Source organism: Zootermopsis nevadensis, unplaced genomic scaffold (genome assembly GCF_977971745.1).
Source record: "Zootermopsis nevadensis isolate Lab colony 2312 unplaced genomic scaffold, Znev_1.0 Znev_ptg000010l, whole genome shotgun sequence".
NCBI classification, from domain to species: domain Eukaryota; kingdom Metazoa; phylum Arthropoda; class Insecta; order Blattodea; family Termopsidae; genus Zootermopsis; species Zootermopsis nevadensis.
This window is the reverse complement of record NW_028259142.1, coordinates 5,719,847-5,745,401: the sequence shown is the minus strand read 5'-3', so window position 1 is coordinate 5,745,401 and position 25,555 is coordinate 5,719,847. Positions and strand designations below refer to the sequence as shown.

General features: G+C 40.3%; 1 protein-coding gene across 5 annotated transcripts in view; it reads left to right on the top strand.

Annotated features, from left to right (window-relative positions):
• The window catches only part of Glut4EF (Glucose transporter 4 enhancer factor), a 197,411-nt gene that overhangs the window by 43,638 nt on the left and 128,218 nt on the right, over positions 1-25,555 (top strand). For 3 of the 5 annotated variants that reach the window (XM_022082105.2, XM_022082014.2, XM_022082278.2), the window contains exons 2-3: positions 1,874-2,037; positions 15,912-16,004. In XM_022082105.2, coding sequence (XP_021937797.1) covers positions 1,874-2,037; positions 15,912-16,004 — 257 coding nt within the window. The remainder of the gene's footprint in view (positions 1-1,873; positions 2,038-15,911; positions 16,005-25,555) is intronic. The other 2 variants (XM_022082195.2, XM_022082442.2) reach the window with 1 other exon arrangement.

Sequence of the window (25,555 nt, the reverse complement as noted above, 5' to 3'; positions counted from 1 at the left end):
TGACTGCGTTAATTCGAAGAAGTCCAGCGTTTCGGAGGCAATCTCTGTCGCCATTATCAGGGAATTATAAAGTCCAACGTTTCGGAGACGATCTCTTTCGCCATCATCACGAAATGTTAAAGTTTATTGTTTTTGGGACCTTTTGTGTCTTCATAATTCTTTTATGGCTTCTGTTTCGAATTCACGATGCTTATTGACCAAGAAGATATAATTTTTTATATTATTTTCCTGTAATGAGGAACTTTCGGGTTCCATAAGAACGGATAATCCCTTTAATAGCTAATGTAAGGTGTAATCAGTTATTTTAGTAGGCCAGTTATCAGATTTATTATTATTTGTGTATGTGTTCAGCAGTGGATGGTCATTTATTGAGGACAAAACGTTCGTCACCACATCAGAAGTATGCACGCCAGAAATGGTTCTTCACTCAGCCACACAATACTGTATCATTCATAAACTGTAGGAGTAGTGACCGTGTGGATGACAAAGCCAGTTAGGATTGTCTGCAAGTCAATATGCCCAGTTGCTGTAGGGCATTCTCTCCTGTCGGGAGGCTAAATGCCGTCCAGTATCGGGGCTCTGTAAAATTGTCTAAAGAATTATGTAAAAAATTGTCTAACCGCGGGGTGGATAGGAGGAGACAGAAACAGGCAGAGACCCCTCTCAGACTTTGGATGAATAATTTGTGTAAGCATGACGCAGGTTACAAACATTTGAGCGTGTCGCTGGGGTTACCAACACTTTTGTGACAGTAAAGTGGTACAGAATTGGTCGTGATTACATTATGTAGATAGAATCATCTCTGAAAATACACAAATTTTATTGGAGAAGACCTCTTCTGTAGTTTAGGAAAATGAAAAATAGCAAAACGGCTACCGCGAATTTTTGTACTCGTGTAGTTTTTTTGTTGTATTTTTGTTGTGGTGGTTTGTCGTAAGATTTGTTGGTTTCATGAGTGAGGCTGTTATTGATGTGCTGTGGTGTGATGTGTACAAAGTTATAAAATTTTGAAACTGTGGCACAAATGCAGATATGACGTCATATTTTCCTCCTGAATGATTAAATAAAATCGGGGTTCCACTTTGATTAATTATAAAAATTTTAATCCATTATCTGTGGTGAAATTCCGTGGAAACTTAAAATGTTCTATTTCAACGCTTCCTATACCTGTATTGAGTGATGTAATTATTTTCATATAGCCCTTGCAGGATCCGAACCAGCGACACTTTCTGTAACTTGTTGCAGACATGCAATAAGGCATGCATCAAAATAAATCATGCAGTCGTTTATCGTAGATGATAACCATTCCGTACACTGGTAAGCCACTAACACGTGTGGGTAATGTCCTGATCTGATGCAATCAAACCCTTTATCTCTTATCAATGACGTCATTAGGTACCCCACTACACCTGCTAACTGTTGATCTGCATGTTTCTTCAGGAAAGACGAGAAATTCTTGCATTGATCAATCCAACAGATGACTCTGACAATCGGAATTTCAATGGCATCGTTATCATCACCACCGCCTTCATGAGACAGGCTAAATAGCGTGTTCCGGTACACATCTAAGACCGTCTTTTTCTGGTTCTGCCAGATTCTCTTCTTCCCATTGGTTTATATTCATGTGCTATTTCGGGAATCAGTCGGTCATGCGCCCTCTTCAAATGTTGTTTCCGTTTGTCCCTGTATTCTTTAATCTTAGCCTGTGTTTTAAATATTCCAAAATGAATTTCAGTTACGTTGTCTTAAATATCTGGGTTGTGAAAGAGTCGCAGACGGCTCGAATAACAACCCCCCACCCCACCCCATCATCGTGAGTGTAGAACACATGCGATTTGCCCCCCATTAACACGACAATGTCTCTTTGCTTCAGGGCCCACTGGAATTGAAGAAGAGGTTGGAAGAAGTGCGCTTGCTAGAGTCACGGAAATCCGCTCGGCTCATGGATCAAGATACAGACTTCGCGAGGCTAGCTGACATGGCCGGCGACCGCAAGCGACCATCGTCCCACTCCATAGACGTGCCTACAGTGCAGGGGTGAGTCATATCAAATTAATTTTGATGAATTTATTGTCTTTCGTACACAAATTACAGATTGTTGGGTGAGACCCATTGGTTACAAACCCCCTCCTCCCGAATTAACACCAATTTATACATTTACTTGCTCAATTATATTTCTCTGTGAAACACCAGTGCTTCGAAACAGGAAGATTACTGAATTAAAGAATTGTTAACACTAGATTTTAAAAGATAAAGACATAAAGCGTGCTTTAAAATGCCAGTAAAATCTTTGATCGTTGATTCATGTCCGTAGAGGTCGCGCGAGTAGTGGTGGCACCTAAATGCGCGTTGTGTAAGCCGAGAGAGGGGAGTTTAGTAGTAGTGGGGGTCGCATAGCCTCAGCTGCGGTGACGCACAGATCTAAACACAGCTAGAGCTAGAAACCAACTGAAGCTGACACCCCTCTAGCGCGTGCTTCGGACGGGTCCATCTCATACGACCAAAATCAGTCCTTTGCGCAAGTTCCAGCACTTCTCGCGCGACCTCTACATACATTTAATCACATCTTTATAACCTGCACGATAAACTATTTTCTGCAAGTTCACATTGCACGGACATTCAGTTACCGATTTTTTAAAAAATGATTTTCTTGTACTCTTCATGAATTTTGGGTACGGCGAAAATACGTCAAGCCCTGTCCTAAATTCCTCCTTCCCTGACACAAGACACTTTCAGTCGTTGTATAATATTGCGTTTCTATGCGTGTTCTGCTGTCAGGTGGTCGTCGACGTAACATAATAATTCTAAACACATAGCATTCTTCTCCTCATCCATCATTATTGGTTATTATTCGTAATTTTCCTGTTTGTATTTACGTCTCTTTTCCGGTCGCTGGTCAGTGCACCCAGGTTTCGTGAGGCCTTGCTACATCGTTACAGTACATTGCTACTGTTTAAAAGCCTTGTCCGTGTAGTATTTGAAGTCGCCTCTCCGAATCTGTTGCTTGTATATCCACAGATAATTAGGAATCGCGTAACGAATTACTTTGAAGGAAAATATCCCTTTCACATTAAACAAAATTTTAATATAACTTACAAATTTCATTGTGCAGAGCCCTTCTTCAGAAGATGACAGCTACAGAGTCAAAAAGTCACCAACTAGTCAAATGAATTATCGATACCTTCCCATCCGATTTCTCTAAGACAAGTCGAAAAATTTTCCTGCCATCAAGGTAGAGGCCTTCCAAATAGTCTCTTTCCTTGACGTTTTCCGACAAAAGCATGCATGTATTTCTCGTCTGTATCGTTTCCTCTGAATGCCTAGTTCATCTCTTTTCATGTTTCTGATATAATTTAGTGACAAAGAAAAAGTGTGAGTTCTTCATTGTAGTTTTCTTGGCCGGAATAATACCCCGAACAAATAGAAAAAATCACCAATTTATTTACATTTTCCAATACATATTTCATGTTTATAAATATCATGTTCTGTATCTTCAAGTACTGAAGTTACCTGGAGTTATGCGCATGCGTATTCTATTCTTACGCACGGGTGAGACAACGTTTGTGGAACTGAGATCATTGTACATCCCTCAGATGTTACATGAGTGAATATGGAGCATTCGTAGAATGTTACTGACAGGGTAAAACCTGTTTCATTGTCACTTTATCCACCAAAAATTCCGCATGGACCACCCAGGCATCCTCGACTAACTACTTGTGCTATGGTACAGTCCCGTATATGTTTCACAACTGTTAACAGGTTGAAGATTTCTGTCTTCTGGGTTGTTGCGCTGTGTAGTCTGGTAGATGTTTACCAACGTTTCAGAGGTCATACTGCCACCGTCATCAGGGCGATGAATCGCCCTGATGACGTTGGTAAACATCGACCAGACTACACAGCGCAACAACCCAGAAGACAGAAATCTTCATACTCTGATGACGGAGGCAGTATGACCTCTGAAACGTTGGTAAACATCGACCAGACTACACAGCGCAAGAACCCAGAAGACAGAAATCTTTATACTCTGATGACGGAGGCAGTATGACCTCTGAAACGTTGGTAAACATCGACCAGACTACACAGCGCAACAACCCAGAAGACAGAAATCTTTATACTCTGATGACGGCGGCAGTATGACCTCCGAAACGTTGGTAAACATCGACCAGACTACACAGCGCAACAACCCAGAAGACAGAAATCTTCATACTCTGATGACGGAGGCAGTATGACCTCCGAAACGTTGGTAAACATCGACCAGACTACACAGCGCAACAACCCAGAAGACATATATCTTCATACTCACCGCTGTGAAAACCTCAAATCATGTAACAGGTTCTTCGCCAAGTATAAAATGATTTGTCTCAACAAAGCATTGCAATGCAGTGGACGATGTAAAGGCTCGGACGTGTTTAGTTTCCACCAACAATAATACGATAATTGAATTATCTCCCTTACAGTTTTTGATCTTAATTAATGACATTGCAAACTTATCAAGAAGCTACACACATATGAGGTTGATTCGCATTATTTTGAATTGGAAACTTATCTTCGCATTTATAATTCTGTTTGCATTTATTTTTGTTCCTATAATATGTCGTTATTTAATATACGTGTCTCTGATGTCGGAAACACCAGCCGTCAACACTGATTGAACGGGTTACTGCACGCTTACCCTTGCTTTTTCTGGGTTAAAGCACGAGAACTGTAAGTAGGGTTACAATTAACAAAATCCTCTCACGCTACCAGTCGTGTCAGATGGTTAAAAGCCGACGACATTTTACGGAACATCTCTGTCCCCATCATCACAGATGGTCCATGAGACGTCAGCGAATTTTAACCATTTGACACAGCTGATAACCGGAGAGGGTTTTCTTAACTAGGTTCGCCGTCGTGGTTTTAGATCATACAAATCTGTCTGGCATAATCCTGTTCCTTGTCATGAACCGTACGAGGTGCGATCGGAAAGTTTCAAGACTGTGTCAATAGCGGGCGAACCGTAGGTAGTACGAGCTTCTGCCTTTAGGGGATGCGGCCTACATTCATAGTGAATCAGTGTGCCAGCCGGCATCATCGAATTAGCATTTGTTTCTTAGTTACGGGCGTTTTGGTAGTGCATTACACCGACCCTCCTGCGATTTCGGAATGGCGTGTGCATCAAATTTTGCCAAAGACTCGCGAAAACGGCTACGGAAACCTACGAAATGCTAAAGCAAGCATTTGGGGAGTCCGCAATGGGTCGTGCACAAACGTTTGTGTGGCATTCACGTTTTAAAAATTGCCGAACCTCTGTCGATGATGACGAGCGTTCTGGACGACCATCTTCGAGCACAACGCCCGAAAATGTTACGAAGATTCGGCAGGCCATTCACGATGATTGACGTCGTACCATCAACGACTTGTGCGACATTGTTGGGATAGGCTATGGGACCTGTCAGCTGATTCTAAAGGAAGAACTCCACATGCGACGCATCATGACAACGCGCCAGCGCACACCGCCCTCAAAGTTCGGCAGTTTTTGGCCTCAAACACCATGGCCGTCATCCCGCACCCTCCTCATTCGCCGGATTTAGCTCCGTGTGACTTCTTCCTCTTCCCAAAGATGAAAATTCAGCTTAAGGGAAGGAGATTTGAGACGATAGAAGAGATTCAGGCAGAATCGCAGATGGTGCTTGACAGGCTGACAAAGAAAGATTTCCAGGGATGCTACCAGGCTTGGCAGCGGCGCTGGGATCGTTGTGTTTACTCCCAGGGGAACTACTTCGAGGGTGATGGATGAATTTAATACCTGAGATAAGTGTACGGGTTTTTATAGGCGCAGTCTAGAAACTTTCCGATCGCACCTCGTATCAGGAGTCTATTCTGATTCTTTAGTCACACACACAATCAATATTACTGAACGGATTTCATTTAAACTTGAAACTAAGTGTTTTCACCAAAAGTTGTCGACAATTTAATTTTGGTTCCCATCGGACACGTACAAACACTACTGCAGAAAACTTCCACATGATATAAAATGTACCCGTCGTAAAGATGTGGAGGTTTTGTTGTAAACAATTCTCATTGTGGCGATTACTTACAAACTATATACAAGGAGTGGATATGTGAAAGCATGCAATTGTGAATTCGTGTTTGCAAATAGTTATTCATGTTCTGAGGAAAATTCACTTACCTGTATTATTTATATATGTTTTATCGAAGATACAGAAAATTAACGTAATTAATTCATTTTCCTCCTGTGATAATGTGCTTCTAAATTCATTCAAGATTTAAACGCGTCGTATGAATGATGGTAGGATATGACAGCAAGAAAGCAAATAAAGATTAAATAAAGGATTTCACGTAAAATGACGTAAATCAGTGAGATCACACAGTAGGAGAAAGACATTTTAACTACCCCATTACTAGAGATGCATCAACAAATAGAGACGAAGGACAATGAGGCATATGACTGTAAAGACCTCGTAGTAATAATACGTGCAATTCTTCTTTTACGTGTCTTTTCTACTAACGCTCCCATTCTAATAGTTAGCAATTGTCAAGATACAGTATACCTCAGGTCGCCCTGTTAAGAAAGGAAATAGAAACACAGAGAGAACTAAGAATAGATACCATCAAAATATTTCTATTTCATTGATATTCTTGTCATAGAGAAAAGTGTAACATATTGGATCAAATCCAGCAGTTAAAAAGGGCTTGAGATTTGTACTCTAATTTGGAGTACACCTACAATTTGGTAGCAATTGCAGACTTTGAATTCAGGTTTCAAAATTTTGTGCTGGCGCAAGTTCTGAAGTGGAGGTGAACGGTTTTAAACCGTTGAGTCGCTTCGCTTCGGCGAGGCTGACGTCACAAGCGAATCGTGCTGTAACTGCAGACAACATGTCTCGCTGCCTGCAAGACTTCCGTAGGATCATGGCTGCCGAGTTTACATTCAAGATACGAGTAGTGTAGCAGCTTCTGTTTGGCCCATATTTGGTACTTTGCCCCCAGCTGGTGGCAGTAGCATACAAATTTTTGCTCGAATGAAAACGTTCACATGTGAAGGCAGAAAACTGACTTCCGCATATGTGGACTGAGGAAAACCACAGAATAATTTGGTCAGGATAGCCGATTGCTCGTCCAGATTCGAACCGGGTACCTCTTACCGCAATGGTGTCAAACTAGTGTACAGTTGTGTTGTCTTTGAATTTCGAATTCTGTTGACTGGCACATACAAAATGTTGATTCAGTAACCCTGTCCGGTCTGCTATTACGTAATTGCTGACGTTTACAATGCCTTCAGCTACAAAACATTATTACTAGCTACATATTAGTTTTTTTCTCGATGTCTTCCAAGGCATCCTGCTTACGAGCTGAGGTTAAACCCACCCTGTCCCTATTAGGTAAATAGGTGCTGGAAAGTACACTTTAAATTGTAACGTTTATTATCATCATCATATGTGAGGTGATATCAAATCACTTATCTACTGCATCTCCCTTTGTTCGCATCTCAAGAAAGTCTTATTCGTATCTGTGTTATGTTTTATCTGGACTAACACCTTTGGACTTCTTGTACTCTGTCTTTTATTATGATAGCGATCTCCTTGATGATGGATGCAGTATGACCTCTGAAAGGTCACCAAACTTCTATCAGACCGCACGGCGCAACAACCCAGAAGACAGAAATCTTCATACTCACCATTGTGAAAACCTCATCGCATTGATGACGGAAGCAGTATGACCTCTGAAAGGTCGCCAAACTTCTACCAGACCACACAGCGCAACAACCCAGAAGGCAGAAAACTTCATACTCTGATGACGGAGGCAGTATGACCTCTGAAAGGTCACCAAACTTCTATCAGACCGCACGGCGCAACAACCCAGAAGACAGAAATCTTCATACTCACCATTGTGAAAACCTCATCGCATTGATGACGGAAGCAGTATGACCTCTGAAAGGTCGCCAAACTTCTACCAGACTACACAGCGCAACAACCCAGAAGGCAGAAATCTTCATACTCTGATGACGGAGGCAGTATGACCTCTGGAAGGTCGCCAAACTTCTACCAGACCGAACGGCGCAACAACCCAGAAGGCAGAAATCTTCATACTCTGATGATGGAGACAGTAAGACCTCTGAAACGTTGGTAAACATCGACCAGACTACACGGCGTAACAACCCAGAAGACAGAAATCTTCATACTCTGATGACGGAGACAGTAAGACCTCTGAAACGTTGGTAAACATCGACCAGACTACACAGCGCAACAACCCAGAAGACAGAAATCTTCATCGCCATGATGACGGAGGCAGTATGACCTCTGAAACGTTGGTAAACATCTACCAGACTACAGAGCGCAACAACCCAGAAGACAGAAATCTTCATACTCTGATGACGGAGGCAGTATGACCTCTGAACGTTGGTAAACATCGACCAGACTACACAGCGCAACAACCCAGAAGACAGAAATCTTCATACTCTGATGACGGAGACAGTATGACCTCTGAAACGTTGGTAAACATCGACCAGACTACACAGCGCAACAACCCAGAAGACAGAAATCTTCATACTCACCGCTGTGAGAACCTCATATCCTACATTTAAAGTTTTGTTATAATCGACTATGAAGTGCAAATATTTCTTAAATTTCATATGTTGTTTTCCACATAATAAACAATGGTAAATGTCATAAACTATGACACCTGAATTGAAAATGTAAAGGGAAATTCTGAGAGACTTCCTTTATTTGTCGTACATACTCCCTTGTCGGACGGAAATGTGTGCGTTATTTATGCAACGAAATACTGAAAGATTAAAAATGTTTGTAAACGGTTCAGACACGCAACAGAAGATTCTCTTAAGAATAAGTTAAAGCTCTCCAGCTACGCCATGGTAGTGCTTGTTGGGTGCTCGGGGGGAAAGAAGGTTAGCTTCTACCTGTTCTTGACCTGGGCACTAGTTGGGGGTGAGTGACCAGTGTTACGTCCGTTCTTTCTTTGACCCCGGGCAAGGTATTTTGATACCTGTTGAGTGGGAGGCTGGGTAGGCCCCAGAACGGATCTAGATGCAGAGATAGAAAATTATCATCTTTATTTCAGCGGTAAGATTAATGAAAAAGAGGGAGAATCACTTTTGTATAAAATAAATAAAGCAGCCTGCAATAAAACAAGGAAGTCTTGATTCATTTGACACTTAACTGTTGCTGATTTTAATGATTTATTAATTAAAGTTCTGGAAGAAAACGAAAGAACTGGCAGCAAATTGTTTAAGCCTGCGTTTTAACTTGCATTTTTGAGATTATTAAAATCCTAATCAAGTGACTTATCACGTCTTGGAGAGGACGGGGGCTTGAACTATCGCCATAATGTCTAGGAAACTTTCGAAAGAAACTTCTTGACCAAAGTTCATGATAAATAATTAATTTGTTCTTATCTATTACTTGGAAACAACAGTGTTGACGTTTGTACAGATAAATGTCATGTTTTTTTATTATTATGGATAACAGCTTGTGATTATCTTGTGCCCTTGTAAATCTTCTGAAGTATGAACTAATATTAAGAAATACAGTTCGTACCTCAAAGGAAACAATGTCTCTCCATCAGAAAGATCAGTTGGCTGTTCTCTGGTTTCTCTGAGAATCATGAAACGCGTAAATGCATTATGTAGGCAAAGTGCAAAGGTACTGAGTGTTTAATTACGTGATGCATAAAGTAGATACTGTTATTTAAAGAATTACAACGTTCTGTCAGATGTTGATGGCCGTCCTGAAGCCAGAATAGTCTGAAAAATAAATATAATTCGGAAGGTTTTGAGTAGAAGCCAGGGATGTACTTCTGGGTTCTTACTCGGTGTAGTCTGGTAGAAGGCGATCGTCCTGATGATGGAGGCAGCAACATCGGTAAACGTCTACCAGACGACACAGCGCAACAACCCAGAAGACAGAAATCTTCATACTCTGATGACGGAGGCAGTATGACCTCTGAAACGTTGGTAAACATTTACCAGACTACACGGCGCAACAACCCAGAAGACAGAAATCTTCATACTCTGATGACGGAGGCAGTATGACCTCTGAAACGTTGGTAAACATCGACCAGACTACACAGCGCAACAACCCAGAAGACAGAAATCTTCATACTCTGATGACGGAGGCAGTATGACCTCTGAAACGTTGGTAAACATCTACCTGACTACACAGCGCAACAACCCAGAAGGCAGAAATCTTCATACTCTGATGACGGAGGCAGTATGAACTCTGAACGTTGGCAAACATCTACCAGAATACACAGCGCAACAACCCAGAAGGCAGAAATCTTCATACTCTGATGACGGAGGCAGTATGACCTCTGAAACGTTGGTAAACATCTACCTGACTACACAGCGCAACAACCCAGAAGGCAGAAATCTTCATACTCTGATGACGGAGGCAGTATGACCTCTGAACGTTGGCAAACATCTACCAGACTACACAGCGCAACAACCCAGAAGGCAGAAATCTTCATACTCTGATGACGGAGGCAGTATGACCTCTGAAACGTTGGTAAACATCTACCTGACTACACAGCGCAACAACCCAGAAGGCAGAAATCTTCAGACTCTGATGACGGAGGCAGTATGACCTCTGAACGTTGGCAAACATCTACCAGACTACACAGCGCAACAACCCAGAAGACAGAAATCTTCATACTCTGATGACGGAGGCAGTATGACCTCTGAAACGTTGGTTAACATCGACCAGACTACACAGCGCAACAACCCAGAAGGCAGAAATCTTCAGACTCTGATGACGGAGGCAGTATGACCTCTGAACGTTGGCAAACATCTACCAGACTACACAGCGCAACAACCCAGAAGACAGAAATCTTCATACTCTGATGACGGAGGCAGTATGACCTCTGAAACGTTGGTAAACATCTACCTGACTACACAGCGCAACAACCCAGAAGGCAGAAATCTTCAGACTCTGATGACGGAGGCAGTATGACCTCTGAACGTTGGCAAACATCTACCAGACTACACAGCGCAACAACCCAGAAGACAGAAATCTTCATACTCTGATGACGGAGGCAGTATGACCTCTGAAACGTTGGTTAACATCGACCAGACTACACAGCGCAACAACCCAGAAGGCAGAAATCTTCAGACTCTGATGACGGAGGCAGTATGACCTCTGAACGTTGGCAAACATCTACCAGACTACACAGCGCAACAACCCAGAAGACAGAAATCTTCATACTCTGATGACGGAGGCAGTATGACCTCTGAAACGTTGGTAAACATCTACCTGACTACACAGCGCAACAACCCAGAAGGCAGAAATCTTCAGACTCTGATGACGGAGGCAGTATGACCTCTGAACGTTGGCAAACATCTACCAGACTACACAGCGCAACAACCCAGAAGACAGAAATCTTCATACTCTGATGACGGAGGCAGTATGACCTCTGAAACGTTGGTAAACATCGACCAGACGGAAATCTTCAGACTCACCGCTGTGAAAACCTCAAATCCTACAAGGATGTACTTGTCATCTGTGATGGCAAGCGCGAATCTATATATTGGTATTTATGAAGTTTATCAAGCAATGTCTTGAGAGTGGGACACGGAATCCTATTTTAGATACAGCGCAAGAAATTTAATTATTAAAATACTGGTCACATGAACTAAATACGAAGTTTTCCTTCCGTCATATCAGCCTTGTGATTAGTAGGGCACCGTGTAAATGTGTTAATGCATAAAGCGATAGATTTAGATTTAGAGGACTTATTGTCATGCTGTACCGAGACTTAAAATAATAGAGAACATGTGTGATATTACTTCCTGTCGTATTGAGGATTTGCATTTAGTTACACTTAATATTTGATAGCTTGTGTCTTGTAGTGCATTAACTTTGATATGTCATTTGAGAAGTTCACGTTCTCTATTGTTTATGAATTTATTACAGATATACGAGGAGATTAATCTGATATGCTTGTTTTGGTGGTCGTCTTCGGTGTTGTGTTTTGTAGTATTTTGGCTGTATGATAACGTTTACGATGAACATATTCAGGGTTATTCCAGGATGAGGCGTTGGTATGTACGTATTGGTGCCAAAACTCCTGTGGTATAAAAGTACTATATTTCTGCAGGGACATTTGTTAATAGTCTTTCGTCTCCTTTTGTACCCGGATGACTGAAACGGACTAAAACACAGCTCCAGGACCTTGGTGACTCGCTGCTTGTTAGTAAATGTTGCTTAGTGTGCTTCATAACAGTGATTACGAACCACGTGCCTGAGGCAACTTACAGGGACCTACGTTGCTTATTAGTGTGCCAAGAAATAGTGATCAAATGAATGTGGCGTGTCCAATGTCTGTTTTGTGCCCTTATATACGCAGAGATCACAGATCTACGTGACAAATAACTAGGAGGAGTTTGTAATTTACGCTAGGCACTGTATGAATTTACTGAAAAAAGAATCATGTTTGCATATCATGTATTACAATTAGCCCAAGAGTAAATGACATGAGAATGTGACAAAGACAATTATAACATTAAAAATATAGGACTCGTTACGAATACTTTAAAATTCTCGCTGGCATTCAGAAAAAAAAACCCTTCTGAAGATACGAAGGTTCTCGTGGGCGCACAGTACATGATCCCTGGAACAGATGTACATATTCAACTGAGAACTTTATCAAATCCTGCAAGGGTAATTGCATATGAACATACTCGCCTTGAACTTCAAAGCGTATCTCCAGCATAGTTGAAGCTGTTTAAAACAGCGGTTCGACAGTAGTGGTGAGTTTAGTGACGTCAGCACACTTTCTACGCATGCGTGTTGTGCTACCAACTATCAGAAGCTGAAAAGTCATATAAATACGAGGCAAATGAAAGATTTGTTATTAGATTTCAGATTCTAATGGATTTGAAGATGTTGTTGGTCGTGTGGTTTGAAACGCAGTACGCAGGTAACATAATGTCGGAGGAACATACTGTCTCTATCTTCAGGTCTTGAATATGTTTCTTCGAAATTGTGGTATGTGCATGTAAGTCAAGATGGCGTTGAAACCGACAAGACCAACAATGACAAATCGTGGTTAAGTAATGTTATTAGCAAATAATAACTGAGGATTTCCTTCACCACTTTTTTCAGAAACTGTTCATTCTACGTGCAAAAAATTTGTTTTACCCATACGACAGATCGTAATAACGTCTGTAATTTGAAATGTTCTCGATTTTTAAAATATTTGACAGGTGGGAGAAATAATTTTTAACTCTGTGCAGTATTGTAAGTGAAATAGCATGATAAAGGTAGAAACTCTAAATTTGCATTCACAACAGGTGGGGGGGGGGGGGGCCATCGAGGTATGCAAAATCGGGTAGAGCACGTTTAGAAAGTATGATTGCTCCAGAACAAGGAAGCAATGATTTTGGATTTCGCCAAAGTCTTGGTACAATCAGTAGCACGTATAGTGTTGAAGTTGGCCTGTTTTGGAAGCCTGCTCGCCATTGAATCCGGAAATTGTATTGATCATCAGTTATGCGTTAGATTGACGACAGTTAAAGTGGATTATACGCAGTTGGTGCAGTTTTCCTAAGGATCTTAGCCCATGAAAATGGTTTCCTTCTCGCCTGTAATATGGTGAGGAATCTTCCTTGTAAAGTTTCTACGAAAGACGAAGTTTTCTCCGTGTTAGTCTGTATGCCTTATTTGCACGCAGAAATTAACCGAACACTGAGATGCAATTATGAATGACTACATCGGATCGTTTCTCTTTTTTACTTTGACCCTGGGATTCTTGTCCCAGAGATAAATTTGCCTCCAGACAGGCAGGTGCATCCCACGTGGTGCGTTTTACCTCATCATCACGGGTTAAGTCCACGATCCGTTTCTGTTACAAGGATTGAAACTTTTCCTTTCGCCGATCGGACGGATAACATTCTTCAAGAATTACCTTACATATCATTGACTTAACTGCCCTATATGTTTCGTAATGAACACTTTTGTAAATTCTGTGTACTCCAAAAAGAATTTAACATTCCAATCTTATTTATATTGTACAGTATAACAGTTGTTTCCAACGCTTCTGTAATTCTGCGCTGTTATAATTTCACCACTTTTACATTCGTCTTTCTGCCCGCGTTCCTTTTCCAGGCCGCAGCACGAAGTAACGCGTGACGTCGAATGAGGTCCTTGAACGGAGGATAGCAAGGATTATAGATGGAAGTATTCTTGGTCTGTTTTAAGGTCCTGCTTTACCACCTATTATTATATTTTTTATTTATTTAGTGTTCTGTCTGACGACAGGTCCATATGAACAGGATCCTTCCATCCTTTTCTCGGACTGGGACCTGTTCATATACGTTCTTGGCAGATGATCCAGAAGTGGTTTGCCATTGCCTTCTTCTGTGTGTGAATGGAGTAATTGTTGGGATGCCACGGAGGAAAACTCCGTGTTGCCTAGACCACGGCCTTGCCCAACACAAGTTATAAATTCGGGCACCGCCGGGAATCGAACCCGAGACCCCAGGATTACAAGGCTAACGTTCTAACCGCTAGACCACCACCTACTTAACCATTATACCCGGTTCTATGGTTAAGAACCTTCCGAACTCAAATCAAACGCGATACACGTTGTGCTAACCTGCTTATTCCCTGATTTATTCACTTGTGATTGGTTCTTATGCCTTCAAAAGTGCCCATGGTTTCGTTTTATGACGGAAGGAATTGTTTAATTTTATATTTTCACTGGTCGCGTCAACTGCAGGATCTTCGGGGTATACACTGTGTTTTGAAAATCCAGGTATTTCGTCGGAGACGTGCTATTTCTTTTTGTATATTTCTTTCATCGTTTATTTGTCATCAATTTCTTTCCTATATCGTCACACACGTGTCTGAAGCAACAGCTACAGTAGCTGGTACTAATCTGCGCGTTTCTTGTCATTGCCTTGCGGTTAAACAATCTGAACCAAAAATATTACTGAAACAGGACGAGACAGCTATCTACGAAATACAGCCACTGGGAAATAATGTTTTAGCGTAGACTGTACATGCTACTCGCCCGCCAGTCTTGCCTCCTTGCTTCCTACTTGTAAAGGACGTGGAATTACAGATTCACGTCGAGTAACGCACTCTCTGCTTTACGTACGACATCTGAAGTACGATGGCCTACTTTGGTGTGTCCCAGTCGCAGTTGGCAGTCTTTATTTTCCATTACATTCCATTGCAATATTCAGTGTGTTAGGCGATCGGTTGGCACTCATGCTTAAAATTCGTAGGTCCTTCTTTCAAATCTTGGCCCGGAGGCCGGCTAAACTGATTGAAGTTCTCATGGATTTCTTTTCTCGTCACTTTAAACGTATGCCGAGGAAATAATTTGAATTACGCCATGATTGCTTCTTTCCACATCCTTTCTAATTTATTATCCAATGTATCATACGACGCTGTATAGTCGGAATGCGTTTTTAAATAAACCGTAGTTAGTATATTACCTTTAATGTTTTAGTTTATAAATTATTCTTAGGACACTTATATTTATACCACACAATTTTTGTAACTGAGAGATGGCGTGTTGAAGCAAAACTTTCAGGAGTGAAACCTCGCCTGAAGATGGCACAAAGTTTCGAAACATCTTATGGTTCTTGAAAACTTCTGTTTTCTTTTGACTACAATTATACTGGCAGGTTTAATTGAAAGGCTTTCGAGAGAATGTTTACAAATGGACCTATTTTCAAAAGTAAGAATTTAACGTTATTTATGCTCTTGATGTGTACAGTAACTACAAAATGCGACCGAAAGAAGGCATCGTGTAACATTTTACATTTCCTACCAAATCGTAGGCCTACCTACTTCAAAAGGTTGCAGATTTATTTGTTTTGTTTTTCAGGCTGCATTTTTAATTACTTCACAAGGGTGGTTTGTTCCAATATGAAAACGTTATGTTTACAGTATGCTACTCATTCCTAACGATGCGGATGGACCAACATCGCCGAGTCTAATCCATTTCGGAGTAGAGGATCAACAGCACGATCTCCCTATGCCGTAAGTAAACAGTCTTCGCCCTGTCTTCCAGTCAGGTATAGTTAGAGTGAAGTCAGGTTCCCTTGCAGGCCAATTATCTGTCATCCCTGATGCTTTACGTTTCGACCAACGTTTATAGTCCCCATTATTTAACGAATGAACCAATATTATCTTCGTGAATCAGGACAATTCGGTGACTGGCATATGCATGGACGACCTGGTTTCGATTCCCACCAGATCCAGCGTTTTTCTCCACGTCATAGCGTTCAGACCGGATTTTAAGAACCACCGAGCCTTCTCCCCAGTGAGTATCTGGGTATAAAGCGACCGAAGCGTGAAGCTGACCTTTCACTTGCAGCTGATGGCGAGATTAATAGTGCGTGGAGCTCTACTGTCGCTACTCCGAACGCTTTAATATAATGTTACTTAACCACAGAACAGCCTTAACTTTACACTCAAATGACTGTAACCCTTAATGATGTAATCTATAAACTGACAGTTGAGATTTAGTTACGGGTAGAAGCTTTGGAAACTTTTTTCTTCATTGACATCTTAAGAACGGAAATGGGTATCCCACTCAGTGTCCGACGTTTTTGACGGTGAAAAAAAGTCTAGAGAGTTCAGCTCAACCGCTCATGCCCCTCGGTTTTTTTTAGACCGATCACCTATCGACGTTTCGGTCCGTAGAATTGCATGAAGTTGCATTCGTGCACCTCCTTGGAGACAGGACTTCTCATTTAACTTACCTCTCCATGGTGCAGAGTCCTTTATAAGCTGATGGTCGCTCAGATAGTCAAAATCGTCGTATTTTATTGGGACCGAAGTTTCGTTAAGTCTAGTCCTGTTTAATAGAGTCCGTCAATGGATAGGTGAATCCATCAACTCCTTCACATCCTACTTCTTTAAAATTAATTTCATTAGTGTCCTTCCATCTACGTTTAGTCATCCCAATTGGTATCTTCCCTTCAGGTTCCCGACTGAAATCATTCTGCATTTCCAATATACGCCATGCGTATTACATGTTACGTCATTGGCATGCTCCTTAATTTTCTGAAGCTAACGGAATTTGGAGAAGGATATAAATTATAAAGCTCCTCCCTCACTGGACAGATTTCTTCGGCCTCCAGTCACTTCATTTCGTTTCGGAAGAAATATTCTCCGCTCAAACACTTTCAGTTTTTGTTTTTCACTTAGGCTCTCATCTTTAGGCCTAGGACAGGAAGGCAGAAGGCTCTTAACTGAATGTTAGCAGCCATTCAGGGGATGTAATCTGCTCTCATCTACTTCGTAATTGAAATTTTATTTCATAGTTTCGTTCCCAAATTGGTCTGTTTGAACTTCGCCATATTTTCTGAGGAGTTTATTGTGCATTCTACAGACAAGACTTAACATATAATTAGATTGTGATGTTTTAAGGATGCCAGGTGTTCAAATGTGTGTTTCTGTTGCAGACCGAAGATTTAGAAATTTCTTGCTTATTATATAATTACATTCTTAACTGCTATAACGATTCTCAAAATATATTACGGTTTTCCTGTAAGATAAACATTTTCTGGCGTCCTGTTCAGATGCATTTAATTTAGTCAGCGAAGAAACTGAGTACGAACCATTGCAAATGTTACAGCGTGTATAAGCCACAGGTGTATTAAGTAGTGGGGTGAGAACATTAATTTGCTTTATTTATAAGTGTAAAAGCTGTCCCACTACACGCCATATAGGCACTTGGGGGGGAGTGGAGATATAGCTCCAAATCAAATGAGGGATTAGAAAGAAATGTTTGACATTAAAATTAGATCTGTTTCTTACAGCAGCTTAAAATATAGTAACAATTATTGTATCTGCTTTCTCAGAAGCGGTTAATTCAGGTTTGTAGACGCATGATGCAAAGGTAAGTGAAAGTCAATGAAAATGTTATTGTAAGTTCTGAACAGCAGTTAGACATCTGTTTGAAGATGTTTTTTACATTTGTGTAAGTACATTTTATCCAAAGGCTCACAATTTCTTGACATCGAGACATAAAAATGTTTTTGGTTGTGCCGTTAGCTGTTCTTGGAACCCATTTCCCTTAATTATGATAATTTCAGATTAATTGTCATTATTACTGAATCTTAAGTTGTTGCGGGTACGCTGTTGTATGTGTTTCTTAACCTCAACATGTAACAGTCCATGGTCGCCAAGAATGTGCATAATCATCCACATTTTTCCGCCCTTTTCTGAATCATTTTAGCAGTTCGTAACCTTTCCACTGGCTTATATAGGTCTTTGTTCTTCTTTGATTAATTCTGTCAACAGAACGTGTTACAATTATATCACTGCCCTTAAGATGGTGGGAACTGACTTTGTGCAAATACGGGAAGGTTCGCATTCTTTTTAATCGTAGTTTTTCCAGTACTGCCAACATCACTTTTGAAATTCACTAAAGTTACAAGTTTTCTTTTATACCAGTAATGCGTTTAGTATAGACAAATGTGTACAGCCAGCCCTCGATTTACGCCGGTCCAATTTGCGCCGATTTTGAAATCAGAAAGTCAAAAAGTGAAAAAACATTATTTTACTATTATTTATAACGTTCTACAATGTTTCTCGTACTGCTTCGTATAGTAAATCGTAATTCTTATATTGCTCATTTTGAATCAAAATTATAAATACAGTCGTCTCTGCAATTACGTATGTTTCGTTAAAGCGAATTTGCTCCAGTGAGATCGATGAATCGGTAAAAGCTGCTTGTGAAATGCAAACTTTTGGATATGTGACTTTGCTCTTATGCAACTTAATTCCTGGTGCTTTAAACTTTCAAAGGACTAATTTAATCTCTGCGGAGGTACCGGGGTTATTTTTACTACGAGATTTTCTATAGGTCGGCGTCTTACATGAATGCAACTATCGCATAACAGCAGAGGTGACTGTACACATCAGTCACATGAAAGTATCGCAGTCAATCGCGGAGACCAACAAATTGCCGATTTTAAATGTATAAAATACATTTTTTAAATTCCCTTTATTTTATTTACGTTATTTCAGAGCTTTAGATGTAATGCCATTACATTACTCGTCAATGGTTGGGCGCTGGGAACGCATGTCATTGACTGCAAATTGATTCACATTATAAAAGAGTTTCAATTTACGCCGATTCCGATTACGCCGGTTCGTCCAGTAACGCATCCCTGGCGTAAATCGAGGGCTACCTGTACTGGTTTTCGCTGTATATATTGGAACATTTTTCGTGTTGTTCCATGAGTTTTGTCGAATGTAAGTATGTTTAATGTTTGCTCATAGCATTCTTCGGGTCACCGAATGAAATAGGAAAATAAAATCCGTGATGATTCTCTTAATGTTGGTCTGTTAGCAAGAGTTTAACAGCCCAGGCCTGAAGCTGTTTGTCACGCAGGATTCGTGACCATTTCAACAACACAATAACACGAAACAAGATAGTTCGAAATCAACAGCCGACAGTCAAACGTGTTTCCCGATCGTTAAATGCTTATCAGACGAACTTTCTGCTAATGGTTGAAACATCACGCCCTTAACAATAGCTCATGCAACAACAAGAATAATATAGTTAACATCTGAAAACTTTTGGGGGGCATGAAAACTATGTACTAACAGAATGCAACTATTCTTGAAGGGCTTTGCCAACTCTGAAGCATTTAAATGATAGGATATTTGACGGTGTTTGCAAAATCATTCGGAATCTAGTCGTGGAAAGAAGGAGTTACAATAATGCGACCGTGTTCTATTCAATTGCGTTCATTAGCTGGCACTAGAGCTGCAGAACCTGAATCCTGCTATTAGACACGATTCAGCGCCATTTTCATCTGTTTTCCATCCTGGTTTCCAATATCCCCCAGATCCATGCCATTCTTTTCCTCCTACATTTCAAAGAAACTGAAAAATGACACACGCGAATAAAGCTTAGAGCCGTGTTAACTTCCTCTGTGGCTTTCCTCTTTAGTAGTGTTGCTTTTGTTCAGCAGATACCGCTCCCGTCAGTGTATCTGCTCACTCGCTGTTATTCTTCCTTTTGAACTCATTCGTGCACGGACGGATTGCCTGCTTATACTGGAAGTGACATATTTAATAACGAAGAATCTCGTTACGTGTCATCCTAAAATTCTCATTTAAATCTTCCTTCTAGGTTGAATACAATTTCCTCACCAGTTTTCACACGTTTACAATTTGCACTCACAGCGAAAGACACCACGTTTTGTGTTCATGCTAAACAGCTGTCAAATTATTGTTCTGCGTAACCTGATATCCAGCGTTTCGGATGGTAATCGTTTTCGAAATGAACGACAGAAGATATTTACAGACATGAATTGTGATCTTGTGGGTTGTGAAGTCTATGAAAACAAAGACGTCTGCACAGCGACTTAACTCAGATCATTATCCACATTTTTTGTGCACTGAAAACGTTAAATATCGTATAGGTCTTTACAGAATCCATTCCTCTTCTATATTAATTATAATCCTAATTTGTAGGAGATTTAGCGTAATATGACAGAGCTGGTAAAATGATGAACATGTGTTATTGATAAACATATTCCACGAATGATTTTTAAAATTTGCGCCGTTAAGGTCTGTCATGTTGGTACTCCACTTCAGTGAAATATGGCGTGTTGAGAAAGTGCGTTTTCCAAGCTTTGTGCTTTGTGTTACAACCACAGTTTATCAGAGGTTTGTGACCAGTTTGTTGAAACATATTTAGCGAAGACTTCGGAAGTCATAATTATCGTTTCTTGTGCTTTTAGATTATGGTTAGGAAAATAAGTGCAGCCAACTTCGGATTGACATACCAGGTTGGTGTATCAACTCTGTACACAGACGTAACCTAACTCAGCATTTCCCATTGTCAGTTGACAAGATGTTAATGCTCTATTTTATGCGTTTAAACTTTATTATGAAGGAGTTAACGTCTACAATATTTAGAACCTGATTATTGGAATATGTTCTTTATTTGCTACTAATAGTAAGGCGCTGATTTTTCTGTGATATCTGCGCTTTCTGGAAACCTGCTTTGTGCCTAATATGTTGTCAATCATTAGAAAGTGTCATGTTCTATAATCTTTATCAGTAACGTAATAGTAGTTCATGAAATGAATGTGCCTTGGCCAAATGTAACAAAAGCTCGTATAAAGAACTTTATTTTTGGCTATTATTTCGAAAACGAAACATTTGCGACCCCAAGTTCATAGGAACATATTTTCTTATTTTTGATCCTGGAACACGTACACGAAGTTTGTAAACATACTTATGACTCACCCTGTGTATATATATACACAGTTGTATGTAGTATTCAGGTTTGCAATTATTTGTTTCGGTCTTCATTTTGAAGCGTTTTTCGATATGCAAGAATAAAAACAAGGAATAAAATTATGCAGACAATTTTCTTGGAATATTTAATGTAAAGCTACATCTCATATTATTTGTACAGTCTTTTTCATAATGACCGCTTCGTCTTCCTACTATCATCATCTTATTTTGTTTTCGTAATATATTTAGATTACCACGGTGGTCTAGCGGTTAGAACGCTAGCCTTGTAATCCTGGGGTCTCGGGTTAGTTTCCCGGCGGTGCCCGAATTTATAACTTGTGTTGGGCAAGGCCGTGGTCTAGGCAACACGGAGTTTTCCTCCGTGGCATCCCAACAATTCTCCATTCACACACAGAAGAAGGCAATGGCAAACCACTTCTGGATCATCTGCCAAGAACGTATATGAACAGGTCCCAGTCCGAGAAAAGGATGGAAGGATCCTGTTCATATGGACCTGTCGTCAGACAGAACACTAAATAAATAATAAATAAAATATCTTTAGGGCCATTTTCTTGGCAGTCTGAGGTACGTGAATGTAAACCCTTATCCTTGACAAGACGGAGTTATGCTTGACTTTAGCAGTGTTCGAACACGCCATGTTCTGGACCAAGTACAGCGGTACCTTCGTGCTGAGGACAGCTTCACCACGTTTTCTTACTATCGATAATTTTGGTGCCGTTTCTCGCATGAAGGCTACTTTCACAACCCAACGTCCAATAATTTTCCTTCCTTCGACACTTGAGGTCACGTCTGATAACGTTGAAACAACCATTAAACTTCATAAATGCCTGTAAGCAGGATTAGAAAGTTATCCTAATTAGAAAGGAATTCTGACTGCAACACCTAATTTCTAACTGCGTAATTATGTTGAAATTTGATTGTCAGACAGTCGCTGCTTCTGAAGTCAGACATCAGTGAATGAAATTAATTACAATTGTTGCATTAACCGCCACGAAGCGATGCATGGCAAGTAATAGCCTGTACATGCCTGTCTACCTTAGGATAGCCAATGGTACCATTTTAAAGTGACTTTCGGCTGGCGGCGTCGAGGGAAGGCTGTTGACTAGCTGTAACTTTCTTCAATAAGAACGTTACGCCTACTCCTACTTCCAACATAGTATCGTAAACTTTGATTGTTAGATTTCAGGTTTTCACGGCGCCGAATATGACGATTACTGTCTTCTAGGATGTTGCACCGTGTGATCTCGTGACGGACGTTTCAGAAGTTGTTGCTGCCTTCATCACTAGAGCGCGCTTAAAATGGAGACAGTAATCATATCTGAAATGTCGGACATCTCCGACATCACACAGAGCAACATCGTATACAGGCATACCTCGTTTTATTGCGTTTTTCACAAATTGAAGGTTTGTGGTAACCCTGCGTCGAGCAAGTCTATCGGCGCCATTTTTCCAACAGCACGTGCTCACTTCGTGACTCTGTGTCACATTTTGGTAATTCTCGCATTTTTTTAGACATAATTCTATTGCACACTTAATAGACTACAGTGTAGTGTAAACATAACTTTTATATGCACTGGGAAACCAAAAAAAGTCGTGACTCGCTTTATTGCTGTGGTCTGGAAACGAACCCGCAATATCTCCGAGGTACGCCTGTAATTGAGTTAAACGCGTATTAAATTGGCAGTGGTCGTCACTAAATTTTCTTGATACCCTGTGGCAGATATAAGTAAATAAAAATAATAAATATTCGTGTACGCAGAACCTGCATCATTGGTAATTATATTTTTTAAAAAGAGATTTTTTGTTTAGTTATACGCTTGGGTCTTATTTCCTTCGGTTACAATAGAGAAGCCAAACATTGATACAGGGTCACGCTGTTAATATCAATGTCATCACAGACCGAATTCTTGTGGCGGACTCTGGTGTAGGAAGAGAATGGAAATTTGACACTGACGGCCTTGGGAGAAATGCTGTTCGCTGGATGATACACGTGATCTTGTATACCGCCCAGTTCAATACATCTTACAGACTATTTGGGAAATTTTACAGACATTTACGAAGCTTAGCTGTTGTCATTTTTAGATACGTCATCGTTCAGTTAGGGAACTCGCATTTCTTTGTACAAACAGCTGATACGCTAGCCACGTGCTTACGCCCGTCTTTACAGACCGAGACGTAGTTTCCGCAACTTCGAGTCTGTAGCTTGGATAGCCGTTAAAAATAGACACTTGTAAGTGAAGTGACGATGCATACGGAGAGATAACTAAGTCCTTGTGGAATTATTACGTTCAGCCTACTTAAATAGCGCGTGCGTGTTGTTATTTTGCTAATAATCAGATTATTTAGTTCACTAATTTTTTCCAAAAAATATTTTATACTCCTTTGTAATGTCAGTGAACTATCACATTCACTTACACCTCTCAAGAACGTTTGTATATTGGTAATTTGAAGTTGTGCCTTCTCTCTGTCCTTATTTTCTTGGTAGAAAAAAAAACATATGATCAGTTCTTTTATTGCAATTTAGAAAATAGTACCTTTTCACACCAGTTTCTTAAATCTGTTTATGTGCAGAACATGATTAACCACAATTCATTACGTATCTTCCTGGATACTGCACTTTCTCGAAAAAAAAAAATTTATGAGTTTATTTCATGTATCAGGTGCCGCCATCACACATAATAAATAGGACCGGTTCTTGTTTTAATTTTTAATGTTTTTTTAAACGCGGTTTTACCGACTGAGAATTTCACGTATCCGCCTTATTCCACTTGCAACGAATTTTAACAGTCGAGAAAATGGTTTTACGTGTATGCAGTTCTTAATTAGTATGGAAAAAAAAATTCTTCACTTCCGCACTAAGAGGTCAATATTTGCTGTGGGCAGGGCTGTAATAACATTTGAAACCAGTTTTATATAACCCTCGAGGTTAGTGAGGGATTGCAACGTTTCTCTTCATTTAAACTTATCTGATCTTTTTTTCTTCTGTTTTTCAGACACGCACTGAGTAGCCTTTCTTTTTAAGTTACTGCAGTCTCCCCCCCTCCCCCAAACACTTATATCGTTTTGTTATAAACATTCGAAACGTTTCTTTGGTCACCAGGTACAGGCGAATCTCTCTACTTACGAATTTTCTGGAAACGAACAATTTGTATTTACGAACAATGCACGGACTAATAAATTACGACTCCAAATTCATTTAACGAACACAGAACCCCGCGTTTACGAACATTTTACGATTCGCGAAGTTCAAATCTAACAATATATCACATGTAAAAAATCAAATTCATCTTGAAGACACATTTCAAAGAACATATTTTGTTCGTAAGTTTGGGTTCGCCTGAATTAACGAAGGTTTCTCGGTTGTAGTAGAAGTTTACCAACGTTTCACAGGTCCTTGATGCTTCCGTCATCAGGTTTGTTTGGCCAGTTATATACTCTCGAAATGTGTTGTAATTTTTTCAAGGTTGGCAGCATTGTTAAATATTTATTGTCTAGAAACGGCAGGATGTATTACCGATATATTTCGTTTGTTTGTTTGTTTGATAATCCTCTGATGTTATCGATTTTATTTACACATTCTTAAAACTGTACGTTGTAATGTTGTCAGAAGTGTACATGTGCGTCTTTGTTTCTTTATTTTTACGTTAGGAAGGTCAGCTATGGAATAGCGTGCATTTGCATTGCTACGTCTCAAGGACGCTTTTCCTAGAAGCAAAGTAATGACGCATATTGAGATGATCTTCAGAGCGTTGGTATCATAATACCCCAACTTTTAATTTTTTTCTGTGCTGAACAGATTAATTATTGAGCTACTGAATTGTTTATCCACGATATGCAGATTCGATTGAAATAAACTTAGCAAATTTTTGCTACATATTGTTTCGGAAGTTGGGTGTTCGCGATGTGCGTGGCACATTCACAGCAGGGCATCAATGTAACATATGTCTGTCTGTATGAAGCAAATTATATAAGATAAACCTTGAAGCTTGGAAGTGTCTGGAACTCAACTGAGTGTCGCAAGTGGACGTTTGTATTCAGTTTCCCGGCTAAAATATTTTTATCATATCTCATACTTCTCATGCGTGCTTCATATCTCGCCCATCACAGTTTTTATTTTATTATTTTTATTTAGTGTTCTGTCTGACGACAGGTTCATATGAACAGGATCCTTCCATCCTTTTCTCGGACTGGGACCTGTTCATATACGTTCTTGGCAGATGACCCAGGAGTGGTTTGCCATTGCCTTCTTCTGTGTGTGAATGGAGTAATTGTTGGGATGCCACAGAGGAAAACTCCGTGTT